Source organism: Portunus trituberculatus, chromosome 27 (assembly GCF_017591435.1).
Source record: "Portunus trituberculatus isolate SZX2019 chromosome 27, ASM1759143v1, whole genome shotgun sequence".
Taxonomy (NCBI): Eukaryota; Metazoa; Arthropoda; class Malacostraca; order Decapoda; family Portunidae; genus Portunus; species Portunus trituberculatus.
The window spans coordinates 3,952,329-3,964,931 of NC_059281.1; the positions used below are offsets into that span (position 1 = coordinate 3,952,329).

Sequence of the window (12,603 nt, forward strand, 5' to 3'; positions counted from 1 at the left end):
TAATGGCTTCCTGTTTCTCTGCCTTATATCTTTGTAAGGGATACACTGCATCACTATACCCTTTACTACAACCTTAAAAATATCCCACATCTCCTGTGCAGTTTTATTTCCAAAACTATCTTCCCAGTTTACCTCTCCTAATAACTGACGTAACCTACCATAATTGCCTTTCTGATAGTTTGGGACTCTAGTCTTATTCACTATATTATCCCTACTGGAATTAATGATAAATCTAATTATATGATGGTCACTGTTTGCTAAAGTCTCTCCTACCTCAACTTCCTTTAAACAATGCTCAATATTTGTTAGTACTATGTCTAAAACCTTCCTCCCCTAGTAGGTTTATCTACCATCTGCACTAAATAGTTATCCTGAAAACTTTCCATAAACTTATTTTCACTAGCATCTCCTACCATCCTCTCCCAGTTTACTGACTTAAGATTAAAATCCCTAAGATAATTGTCTGACTAGTACACCCCTATTTATCTCATCTACCATAAGGTTGTCTACATCTGCTGACTGGTTAGGTGGTCTATAAAAGCTCCTACTCTAATAACCTTACTTTTGTTTACTCTAACATCCAGCCATAAGGACTCTACTCTGTTATCTACCTTAATACCATTAACCTGACTGGAAATGAAGGATTTTTTACATAAATAACTACTCCTCCACCTATCCTACCAATTCTCTGGTGTAAATACATAATGTATCCATCTACTTCATATTCTTTCCTATTTTCCTAAACTTTTCCTCATTTACCCATGCCTCTGTGACACATACAACATCTAAGTCCTCCTCAACTATATAACTAGATAACTCGTCCTTCTTGTTCCTAAGACTCCTGGCATTTACATAAAAACATTTAAGTCCTGCTACCTTCCTAGATGCTGTCTCCTTATTTGGAATCCTAATCTTATTCTCTCCTATTTGCACCTGGAAATCTTTCCTAATCTTTTCACTATCTCTGTTTATCCTATCTAATTTATGTCTAACATCTTTCTTCTGGAATGCATTTGCTACCTCACCCCTACACTCCATCCCAACTCCCCTCCAGACATCCACTCAGCACATCCACACCCTTCCTACTCAGATGCACACCATCCCTAGCATACAAATCCTTCGCCCATAGAACCTATCCCATACATCCACAAAGCTGACACCCACATCCTTACACATCCCTTTTACCCGATCATTCACACCAATGGCTCTAGACAACCATTCCCTGCTAACATACACACGAGGCAAGATTCCTGACACTACACACCTCCTACCACTCTCCCTTATCTTGCCTAACATTTCCCGAAATCTTGCCACTAACTCCTCTGACCCACCTGCTCTGACATCGTTCCCACCTACGTACAAAACTACTACACCCTCCCTCTCCATCCCCCCAACTCTCTTCTGCACCTCTTCACTCACTGCCTTCACATCTGCACCAGGCATACACAAGTTCGTCCTCCTATCCCTGTCTTTCACACAGAAAGTGCTATCTAAGTACCTAACCTGAGAGTCACCCACCACACACACCTAAGGTGTGCTAGGCACAACCCTCCTCCTCCTCTCCTCTACCCCCTTCTCTCTCCTTTCACTCACCACAACCACCTCATTCACTCCACTCTCACATTCAATGCACTGAAAATTCTTTAGTAATGTAAACTTTTGCATCACGGTCGGTGCAACATCAGGTAACTGATTCCACAAGCCACTCACCTTAACCATGTAGTCTGCAAACTTGTCGACATGACCGGAGGCCTTTAAGACAGGCTCAGGCGTTAGGATAGAGCAATTAACCTTCAGCATGCGTTCCTGGATTACAAAATGTTTGTGCCATTCAGATAGGAGGTTGTCCACCAAGTCACATCCCATTGGACCGTAGTCATATTGACCTGCATAAAAGGAATTTGTTATGCCATATAGCCACATTCTAAATCATTATGCCTGATGCTTCTGTCTGGTAAATCCCTTATTATGGATGAATCAAATCAGGACATTCAGAATACCTGTGTGCTCCATTAATAAATAGGTATTAACACTGATGAGGGTGAGTAAATTGCCAATAAAATGACACCATCAACAGCATGAATAGAATGCTGAGCAAACTACAAAAACATACACAGAACTTCTTATGATTGTCAAGCTCTCTCACAATATCCATATACTAAATACATTTCAGCGATGTGGAATGTGGTTAATTTACCTACAGACAAAAGACACAAATACCCTCCAGGTTTCTTTCCACCCCATAAATACATGATATCAATGAGCCTCACCTGTAATGCCTCCATAAATGGCAAAAGAGTTGTCATAAAAGAAGCGCCGCTTGATCAGGTCGTTCATCTTGGCACGGTCAAAGGTATCAGCAGGACTCAGCTTCAAGATCATGTCTTCCAGCTCCTAAAATGCACACAATGTCAGGAAAACATAGGAATAGATAAGGCAAGAAGTTTAATTAGGTCAATTTATGGATAATAAAGTGGATGACAGGACAGAGCTCTGCAGACACGAGTGCTGATGGTTTTACAAGAGTGACCATCTGCCACACAAGATAGTAATACAAAGCCAGTTTCTTTAAGGGATTGAAATTCAATTCTGTTGTTTTTTTCTACTTTTACATAGTCTTTTAAAAGAAAAGAAAAAGTTATACACTAAATATTAAAGAAAAATTTATGTGAACAATGAAAGAAAATACCTTTTTGCGTGCTTTTAACTCCTGAACCTCCTTCTTGATGTCCATTTCTGGTGCTCCCTCAGCCTTTAGTTTGCGGACCAGATCACCCTGTACATCAAAATTATAATTATCATTTACTTTTTTTTTTTTTATGTAGGGGAGAGAGCCAGCCAAGGGCAAAAAAAAAAAAATAAATAAATAAATAAAAATTAAAAAAAAAAAAGGGGCCACTTGAGTGCTGGCTCTCTAAAAAGTGGTAAAGTGTCAGCCAAAATTGGGGAGCAAATGCCTCGATACCTCCCTCTTAAAAGAAGACAAGTTGTAGGAAGTCGGAAATACAGATGCAGGGAGGGAGTTCCAGAGTTTACCAGTGAAAGGGATAAATGATTGAGAGTACTGGATAACTCTTGCATTAGAGAGTTGGACAGAATAGGGATGAGAGGAAGAAGAAAGCCTTGTGCAGCGAGGCCGCAGGAGGAGGGGAGGCATGCAGTTAGCAAGATCAGTAGAACAGTTACCATGAAAATAGCGATAAAAGATAGAAAGAGATGCAACATTTCGGCGGTGAGAAAGAGGCTGAAGACAGTTAGTCAGAGGAGGGGAGTTGATGAGACGAAAAGCTTTAGATTCCACCCTATCTAGTAAAACTGTGTGACTGGAACCCCCCAAACATGCGAAGAGTACTCCATACAAGGGCGGATAAGGCCCTTGTACAGAGTAAGCAGTTGGAGGGGTGAGAAAAACTGGCAGAGACGCCTCAGAACATAGAAGCTGTTTTAGCAAGAGATGAGATGTGAAGTTTCCAGTTAAGATTATGAGCAAAGGACAGACCGAGGATATTCATTGTGGAAGAGGGAGACAGTTGAGTGTCATTGAAGAAGAGAGGATAGTTGTCTGGAAGGTTGTGTCGAGTTGATAGATGGAGGAATTGAGTTTTTGAGGCATTGAAAACTACTAGATTTTCTCTGCCCCAATCGGAAATCTTAGAAAGATCGGAAGTCAGGCGTTCTGTGGTGTCCCTGTATGATCTGTTGACTTCCTGAAGGGTTGATCATCTCTGAAAGAACGTGGAAAGATGTAGGGTGGTATCATCAGCGTAGGAGTGGATAGGGCAAGAAGTTTGGTTAAGGTCATTAATGAATAATAGAAAGAGAGTGGGTGACAGGACAGAACCCTGAGGAACACCACTATTAATAGATTTAGGAGAACAGTGGCCATCTACCACAGCAGAAATAGAACGGTCGGAAAGGAAACTTGAGATAAAGTTGCAGAGAGAAGGATAGAAGCTGTAAGAGGGCAGTTTTGAAATCAAAGCTTTATGCCAGACTCTATCAAAAGCTTTTGATATGTCTAACGCTACAGCAAAAGTTTCACCGAAATCTCTAAAAGAGGATGACCAAGACTCAGTAAGGAAAGCCAGAAGATCACCAGTAGAGTGACCTTGATGGAAGCCATACTGGCGATCAGACAGAAGATTGTGAAGTGACAGATGTTTGAGAATCTTCCTATTCAGGATAGATTAAAAACTTTAGACAAGCAAGAGATTAAAGCTATAGGACGGTAGTTTGAGGGATTGGAACGGTCACCCTTTTTAGGAACAGGCTGAATGTAGGCAAACTTCCAGCAGGAAAGAAAGGTAGAAGTAGATAGACAAAGTTGAGAAAGAGTTTGGCCAGGCAAGGTGCAAGCACGGAAGCACAGTTTTTTGAGAACAATAGGAGGTACCCGATCAGGACCATAAGCCTTCTGAGGGTTGAAGAATTTTAATTGTAGACATGAAATAGTCAGAGGGAGGAGGAGAGGAAGGGACAAGCCCAGAATCATCCAATGTGGAGTTGTGAGCAAAAGTTTGAGAGAAGAGTTCAGCTTTAGAGACAGAAGACAAGGTAGTGGTGCCATCAGGATGAAATAAAGGAGGGAAAGAAGAAGAAGAGAAGTTAATTGAGATGTTTTTGGCTAGATGCCAGAAGTCTCAAGGGGAGTATGAGTTTGAAAGATTTTGACATTTTCTAGGTATTTATGAAGGAGTGTTTGGCAAGTTGAAGAACAGACTTGGCATGATTCCGGGCAAAAATATAAAGTGCGTGAGATTCAGGAGATGGAAGACTCAAGTACCTTTTAACTGCAGTTTTTTTTAAATAATAATAGTTTTCAGATATACATTCAATGCTTTGATGTTATCAATCCTAATTATGCATACACATAAGTGATCTATAGTATTGATACCAGATAATCTTACCAACAGCAGCTTCTCATGGAGCAACTGTGCATGTATTAGTAAATACTCTATGTAGTCTACATGTGTGCAAAACTTCATGTTTAGACTAGGATAGAAAATTTTCCAGTTATCAAAATCTGGTATCTCATCAATAGACTTCTTCACAGCACATCATCTTGGGCTGGACTGAGGTTAACCTTGAATATAAAGGCAAGATGACTGGTTGGACTCCTGTGGAGAAATCCAATAATGCCGGCACGCCATACAATACCAATACCGCAACGCATTGAGGGACGACCGGAAGGTGTGCCATGGGCCGTGGAAACTATATATGATTACATAACTTGCTTAAGAGTAATGAAAAGTAAACTATATAAAAAGGAGCGCCTCACCTGTTCCTTGCAGCTGGCCCTCAGCGGCGCCAGCTGCTGCTCCATCTCCGCGTCCATCATCAGCTGAGCAGTTTGCAACTTTATCTTCCGTTTGGCGGCGTGTTTCTTGCTACCCCAGTCTGCACTTGTAGACTGATGCCTACTGCCCCAGCCTGCACTAGCCTGCTTCCTATTATCCCAGATAGTTCTCACACCGTGCAGCTGTCGACTTCTCGCCTCCCACCACTTCTCTCCTGCACACACAGACGTCCAGACACTCCAGGGCCTCGATGCAACACACACACTAAACAGACTCCTTGCTGTGCGTGCTGTAACCATTCAGGCACTGCTCTCGTCTGTCACCGCAAGCTTGCCTTCCCTGCTTCGCTTACCGCTGTTCGCACCGTCCGTCACCTCAAGACCTCACCACCTCACCACTCAACACACGCGGATTCCTTATTCTTTGCAACGGAACCTGCTGAGAGAGAGAGAGAGAGAGAGAGAGAGAGAGAGATCCTTTAGAATTTTGGTTTATCATGTAGATTTTTCTTAGGTGCTCGAACCTACAGATAGCTTGTAACTCTTGCAAATTTGCATGAATGAAATTGGTGACATGTTGAGGACATGAAAGTAGTCTACGTACAGCTTTCACATCTATGTAAGTCTGCCATAAAATAGAAAACTTATTTAGAGATTAGTTAATCATTTATATTTGCTGACCAAAGAAATGGAGTTATTATTACCACAGTGAGGATGACTAGCAAATAACAATTAGTTCATCGTCTTCTGCAACATTTGCTAGAAAATGCCATTGGAAGAAATGCGTCTCGAAATACGATTGGTTGGTGGTTCTAAGGTCGACCAATGAGAGGCGAGTCCCAAAATTGTCCGGCCAATGGGAGTGGGTAAGCGCTGCGTCACCAGTCAGTCAGTCACCAGCTAGTCAACATTCACTAGTATTGTCCTCGCAGCCTTGGTGTAAAGGGAAGTACTGTCCTCCTGCAGGGCATAGGACGTAATACACTGTTTACATCAACATGAACAAGACCACCGTGAAGTAAGGTATTTGCCCTAAGAAGCACCAGCATGTTGTGGCACACGCCATAATATTGTTGTAGTGGCACAGCCTTGGCCTGGAAGGGAAGGAGCAGGCAGTAAGTGATGTCTCCAGGTATGGAAAGCCAGGGAATTGTGGCCTCATTTGGCTAAGGTTGTATACAGAGGAAGATTTGGGGATGGGGTGGCTAGGAGGGAGGGAGGAACAAGCAGCGGCAACAGGAAGGAGGAGACGAGGCCAGGGTCACACTCAAGGTTGCAGACAAGAGGGAGAACCATTACCTTGTTTACCTGAGGTGGTGGTGAGAACATAGGTCTAGTGTTGTTTATCCTTCCCTCAGTCTCATAAGGAGATGAGAGAAATTGCATTAGTTACTAATTTTTGAGATACTATTTATTTATTGACAAAATATGATAGCTTTCCAAATTGTGATCTATTTGTGAAAAAGATAAAGTGAAATTAATTACTCAAACCTAACAGTGTTGAGATGATGGTCCGTGTTAATCTAGCCCTTGAATGGAAGCACTAGTGTGACTTCAACGTGTGCCTTCTTCTATTGCTACCTTCATATATACGTGCCCCATTGCTCTTCCTCCCTGATTGTGTTCTGAAAGTTGAGTGTGATAAGTGTGTGTGTATCTAAGTGCTGGCTGTTCAAAGATCCCGGCTTTGTCTCCTTGCTTATATGATTAGCATATATAGGTGTTCTTCTTGGTATATATATATATATATATATATATATATATATATATATATATATATATATATATATATATATAAATTTTCATCCAACTTTTACTTTAACCCTAGAACACAAAACCTATATTTTTGTCACGTAAATGCAAACCCCGGTAAAATTTCTCCCGGTTTTGAAAAATATAGATAAAATACTTGCCTTCAATTTTTTTTTAATTGCAAAACTTACAATGAAAATATACCTTTCCTCCTCAATCTGAGTTACAATTAACCTATTTGGTAATTTAGATTAAAGCTGTTCTCATATATATTAAAAAAAGTTTGTAGAAAATAACAATTTTGTTACATGTGTTAGCTTAAATGATTCTGAATAAAAAAAAAAAAGACTGGTGCAAAGCAGTTATCCTTTGGTGTGAAGGTGTAGAGGTCATCTGAAGTTAACTTTTCTGCATCCCACCTATCTACCTACACAGACAGCTGTAAAGGAAACATGTAATAAAAAATGGGATTTTTCAGTAGTAAATTTTTCCTTCACTTTTTTACCAAGGCTAATGTGGTGCAAATTATGCCAGAACACCATACATACATTACTCTACTGTTTGGTATATCTTGCCTTTATATATAGTCACCACAGGTACAGATGATGAGGACACTTAGGATTGGTGCACCTGTTGCACCGGTGCCAGGGTTTTTATTTATTTGTTTATTTATTTATTTATTTTTATTTTATTATTATTATTATTATTATTTTTTTTTTTTTTTTTTTTTTCTCTCCTAGTCTGATAGAACAATTAGAAAAGCATACCAAAGTGGACTTGCTGTTACCAAGTAATGTCTCTGGAGACCCTACAGCACTGTCCACTGACAGGAACTCATAAGGAAGGCAAGGAAGTGGACCATAGCTGTCACTGGGCCCCTGATGTGATAGGAGCCTTCCCCAACAATAGCATGTATGTTAGCCTATTCATTGGTTTGGCACCTCCCCTAACGGCATTTTCATTGCTAATGGGGAATTTTCAGAACTAGGGGTTGTCACCAGGTGGTAGCACAATACATGTCCCGTTCTGCCTCACAAGGATAATATAGAATATACCTATGGTGTCATTCCATAAGCGTAGAGATGCAATAAGTCAATGTTATTACCTTTTACATAATTCCTTCTAAGTAGTAACACAGGCAAAATCAAACACTATTCATGAACAAATGTTTAAAGTTGATTTTCTAGTGAATTGACATTGAGGCTTATTCGGTCATTTCCATATTTCCCAAAGAGTACACCCTTGATCAGAAGTTTATTAATCCAGTTGACAGTAAACATGAAGACAACATGTCTTGTGTCTATTAAAAGTCCAAACCACACAGATCAACTTATTAGTAAATAGAAATGACAATTAAGAATAGGTAACTCGAGTATCCTGGCGAGAGTGTTGCTCTCTAACCCAACCTGGGCTGCCCACCTGTTTAACTTAACAAACACGTTGTTGGACAAAATAGTTAATTCCTGCTGTAATGTCCATGCCAGTACACCATGAGGAGGAGGGAAGCTTCACATATTCCTCTCTCCTCATTTTACACTAGTCCTGTGATATGCCTTGTTCTTTGCTGGACTGTTTTGACACGTGTTGATCTTAATCTTGACTTGCTAAAATTCCCACGAAAATAACTATATCCATATAGCATGATGTTACTGAGTAAACTGGGTCATACTGTTTAGTACAATGTCGTAATAATCAATATTTTAGCTCATGTCAGTAGGGGACATGTAGCAGTAGTGACATCTGGTGGATTAGCTTTGAAAACTCCCCATTATGTATGTATTTACACATGCGGCATTCCACATCCCATCAAAGACTACCATCCACTGACTAGGCTTGAGACTGGCTCAAAATATTAATCCGCTCCTCATCAGTGGGAGGGGAAAAAAAAAAGAAAACGCTACCATCACTAAATCCTGCCCGAAAAAAAGAAAAGAAAAAACATGTAAAAAAACAAAATATGTAAAAAGAAACCAGGAGATTTCCACCCAATTTATAAATCACCCACGAACACAAACCCTAGGAGAATTTTACACAAAATGCCTATTATAAGAAAATTCCATGAAGCAACTGTGACCATAAAGTCACCCTTCATCACATTTCACAAAGTAGTATGTACTGTAGAGCGTTGCCAAATATATGAATCACCAAATGATGATCAGCAGCCACGAGAAATTTATCGAGTGTTTGTGTTCTAGGGATAAACTTAACTAAAGATGAGCCTGACTGGCAAATGGTGTATTGTTTGTAGATAGATATACTTTGGCCTTCATTTCTTTCCTGCCAAGGATTGGGAAGCATTACAAGTAAGGAACAGTGGCTTATATAGTGAGTGAGATTTTTTTCATGTTAGTGTTAGTTAATCAGTGACAGACTCCCTAAACCATACCCAGCACCATAGAATGCTTTTGTTGCATTCATCATTGATCAAAAGTCTCCCTAGTTTGTTATTGATGAAGAGAAGAATATAGATTTTTTATTTATTATATGTTGTCATTTATTTTTATTATGTATTTATTTTATTATTATTTCTTTTCATGTAAGAAGTGTATTATGCATTGCTGATGGTAACATTTTAGTTTACTATTTATTTGCCTTTTGTTTTACCTGAGGTATAGTTGTGTCTTACCTAGCTGAGGACTGTTGCCCTCATCTAAGCACAGGTGAAGCCTCTGATCTAGATTACAGGAACAATTTATTAAGGTCAGCTAGCATGAATTCACCAGAATGGCAGTGAACTCATCAGTCAAACATGATAGGATATGACCACAAGATTCATCAAGTTGGTGGTTGAATGAATCAACTGAAGCAGCAGAGGCAACAGATTCAGGGAAACTGTTCCAGTGTCAATGACTTGCAGAAAAGTAATCAGCTCTGCATCAAGTAATAGACAAATTAAAGAAAAGATCCATAGTCCAAACATTAAGATTCTTAACAAACAAATCTTCTAGATGAGGGCAGAAGTCATCAAGGATCTTAATATAATGCAGCGATCAGATCTTATATATATATATGATGATCAGGCAATCTTTGGTGAGATAGAGCCTTAAATGAGAAAAAATTTCAGCACAGGCAAGGGCAAACAAATTCTCTTCACCCACCTCCTCTGGATCTTCTCAAACATAGCAATATCATCCAGGTAACCTGTAAACCATATCACAAGCACAATCTAGTATTGGACAAATATGACTGTAATAAACACTTGACTCCTAAAATGTGGAGAGTGACAGACTGTCCCTTCAAGAATACTGAAGGCAACATCACTAGCATTAGTAGCAATTTCACTCACACAAGTGAAATTTGAGAGAAGAGTTCACCCATACTTCCAAATTTCTATGATTGCCAAAACTAGATGCAATCTACTGTCAGCAAAGTAGGTATATTTTTGGGGGGGTGTAATGGCATCATAGTGCATCTGGAATGATGTGCAGACAAACTGACAGCTGTTATGGCCTACAAAGGTTAGGCTTAAAATAACAAGGCAGTTATCATATGATGAGCATTGCTGTTGACTTGAAATTGCACCATGTTGAATGTTCTGAACAAGTTTCTCTCTCTCTCTCTCTCTCTCTCTCTCTCTCTCTCTCTCTCTCTCTCTCTCTCTCTCTCTCTCTCTCTCTCCTTCTTCATTTTTATATTTATAACAAGTGTCACAAAACTGAGTACATGTGTGACTTGCAGATGGCGAGTGTGAGTGATGGCGATGAAACCCTGGTGAAGGAGGACAGTGAGGGCAGCCCAGTTCAGCCATTTCCACAGTTGCTGCCAGTGAAGGGGCTGAGCCAGGCCCTGACAGCCCTCACTCTCCCCAGAGTTGAGGGTGAAACTGTGTCTTGGATTGTTCCTGAGAAGGATGATGGGAAGGGCCAAGTAAGCAGCAGTACCAACACAGAGGTGTGCAAGGGTTGCCAGAAGCAGCGTAATGCACAAGGGCGGGGAGCCAAAAGAGCAATAGAACCGCCCTTACTAGAATACTCCTTTGCTAATCTGTACCTTTCCCCTGGCAAGAAGAAGCCTCTATTGCGACGGAGCAAGCTGGCAGCTCTGGGGGTGCAGTACAGTAGTGAGGTGCGTGGTGGACAGAGCATAGGGATTATAATGGAGCAGGTCACTTCACCCAAAGATGTGTGCATTAGTGACACATCCACGGTGGAAGTTGGAGTGGACAAGTGTTTGAACCCAAAGGTTCACAGTGGCAGCTCACTTATTAGTTCCAAAAAGACTGAGCCAGTGGCAGCAGTAGAACTTCATGTTCCTAAGGCAAGAGTGTTTGAGTTAGTCAGTAAATCAACAGATACTGAAGACTTTGCCAGTGTGTGCCAGAGTAACCAGAGTCAGGTAGAAAGTAGATATAATGTAAGTAAGAAGCTAGAGTTTTCACCACATGGATGCAGACACCGAGGGCAGCCAAAGTCACGGCGTGCCCTCTACAAGAGGCGGTGTCGCAGGCGGCTGGCAGAGGTGGAGCTGCCAGACCTGAAGAGTCTCTCCATCACAGAAGCAGGTACAGCACGCTCATGCTCCCAGCAGGCACGCAGCCTGGACTACGAAGACGTCACCATGGATGAACTGGCTGCCTACTTGGACAACTTTCTGTACTTGCCAAAGAAGATGTCCCATATGGCAGAGATGATGTACACCTGAGGATGTAGAAGCTGCCCTCCACCAGACTCTGGGCATTGGTCGCTGATGCTGAAATGTTAGTTGAGTGTGTTGTTTATATACCACATATTTTGCAGTGATATTCATTTTTTTTTTTTTCTAGGTTTACTGTCTTTTATAAAAGTTACTGTCCTTCAAAACTTTTATGATTAATGTTTGTCATCCACAGCTAAAGCTTAGTGCTTCCTGTTGCTAATAATCTGAAGATGATATTGAAGTAGTGGCTCAGTTGGTACTGGCCTGCAGCACAACACTCATGCACTCTAATCTCTGTCTTAGGGTTTCACAGAAGTTATAATAAACTTGCATTTGGTGACACTCCTCTTTAATGTTGAATGCACCATTATTTTGAAATCACATTCATATTCAATGCAGTAGAATAGTAAACAGATTAATGAGTTGAAACATAAACCCTCACATTTGACAGGTAGAGTCATGGTCTTGGGCAAATATCCATGCCAGACAAGGCACAACATTTCTTATAATCTTTTTTCCTGCTTTATGCAAATTCATTACTCACACCTGTTGCAACTCTCTCTCTCTCTCTCTCTCTCTCTCTCTCTCTCTCTCTCTCTCTCTCTCTCTCTCTCTCTCTCTCTCTCTCTCTCTCTCTCTCTCTCTCTGTGAGGAAGTGAAGGAAAGTTGTAAGGGGAGAGGAATAAGTGAGGGCCAGCAAGTAGTGACTGGGAGTTGAGAGAGAGAGAGAGACTGGAAATGTGGTCCCACCTGGGTACTTGTCCCAAACCATGGCTACACACTGAATGGGAACACATATGAAGCAGCTATATAGCCAAGCACCTGAGCAGGGTTGGAGTATGTGATGTCAGTTTTGCAGCCACTATGAACTTTGCTTGTTCACTCGCTAAAGTATTTATACAGGTTATGATAATTTTGTA

The 12,603-nt window shown here is 40.7% G+C and overlaps 2 protein-coding genes across 8 annotated transcripts in view; one reads left to right on the top strand and one right to left on the bottom strand.

The window, feature by feature from the left end:
• The window catches only part of LOC123509674 (glycine--tRNA ligase-like), a 41,850-nt gene extending 36,130 nt beyond the window's left edge, over positions 1-5,720 (bottom strand). The window contains exons 1-4 of one of the 2 annotated variants that reach the window (XM_045264142.1): positions 5,279-5,720; positions 2,690-2,776; positions 2,271-2,394; positions 1,711-1,886 (exon numbers count right to left, since the gene is read on the bottom strand). In XM_045264142.1, the coding sequence (XP_045120077.1) occupies positions 1,711-1,886; positions 2,271-2,394; positions 2,690-2,776; positions 5,279-5,596 (705 nt within the window). In that variant the 5' untranslated portion in view covers positions 5,597-5,720. The remainder of the gene's footprint in view (positions 1-1,710; positions 1,887-2,270; positions 2,395-2,689; positions 2,777-5,278) is intronic. The other variant, XM_045264143.1, reaches the window with a different exon arrangement.
• Positions 5,721-6,161: 441 nt separating this feature from the next.
• The window catches only part of LOC123509675, an 11,008-nt gene continuing 4,566 nt past the window's right edge, over positions 6,162-12,603 (top strand). Inside the window, exons 1-3 of one of the 6 annotated variants that reach the window (XM_045264147.1) lie at positions 6,162-6,319; positions 7,789-7,960; positions 10,727-12,603. The exon at positions 10,727-12,603 is cut by the window's right edge and continues 855 nt beyond it. In XM_045264147.1, the coding sequence (XP_045120082.1) occupies positions 10,727-11,689 (963 nt within the window). In that variant the 5' untranslated portion in view covers positions 6,162-6,319; positions 7,789-7,960 and the 3' untranslated portion in view covers positions 11,690-12,603. Of the gene's footprint in view, positions 6,429-7,788; positions 7,961-10,726 lie in introns of all 6 variants that reach the window. The other 5 variants (XM_045264146.1, XR_006676261.1, XM_045264144.1 and 2 more) reach the window with 5 other exon arrangements.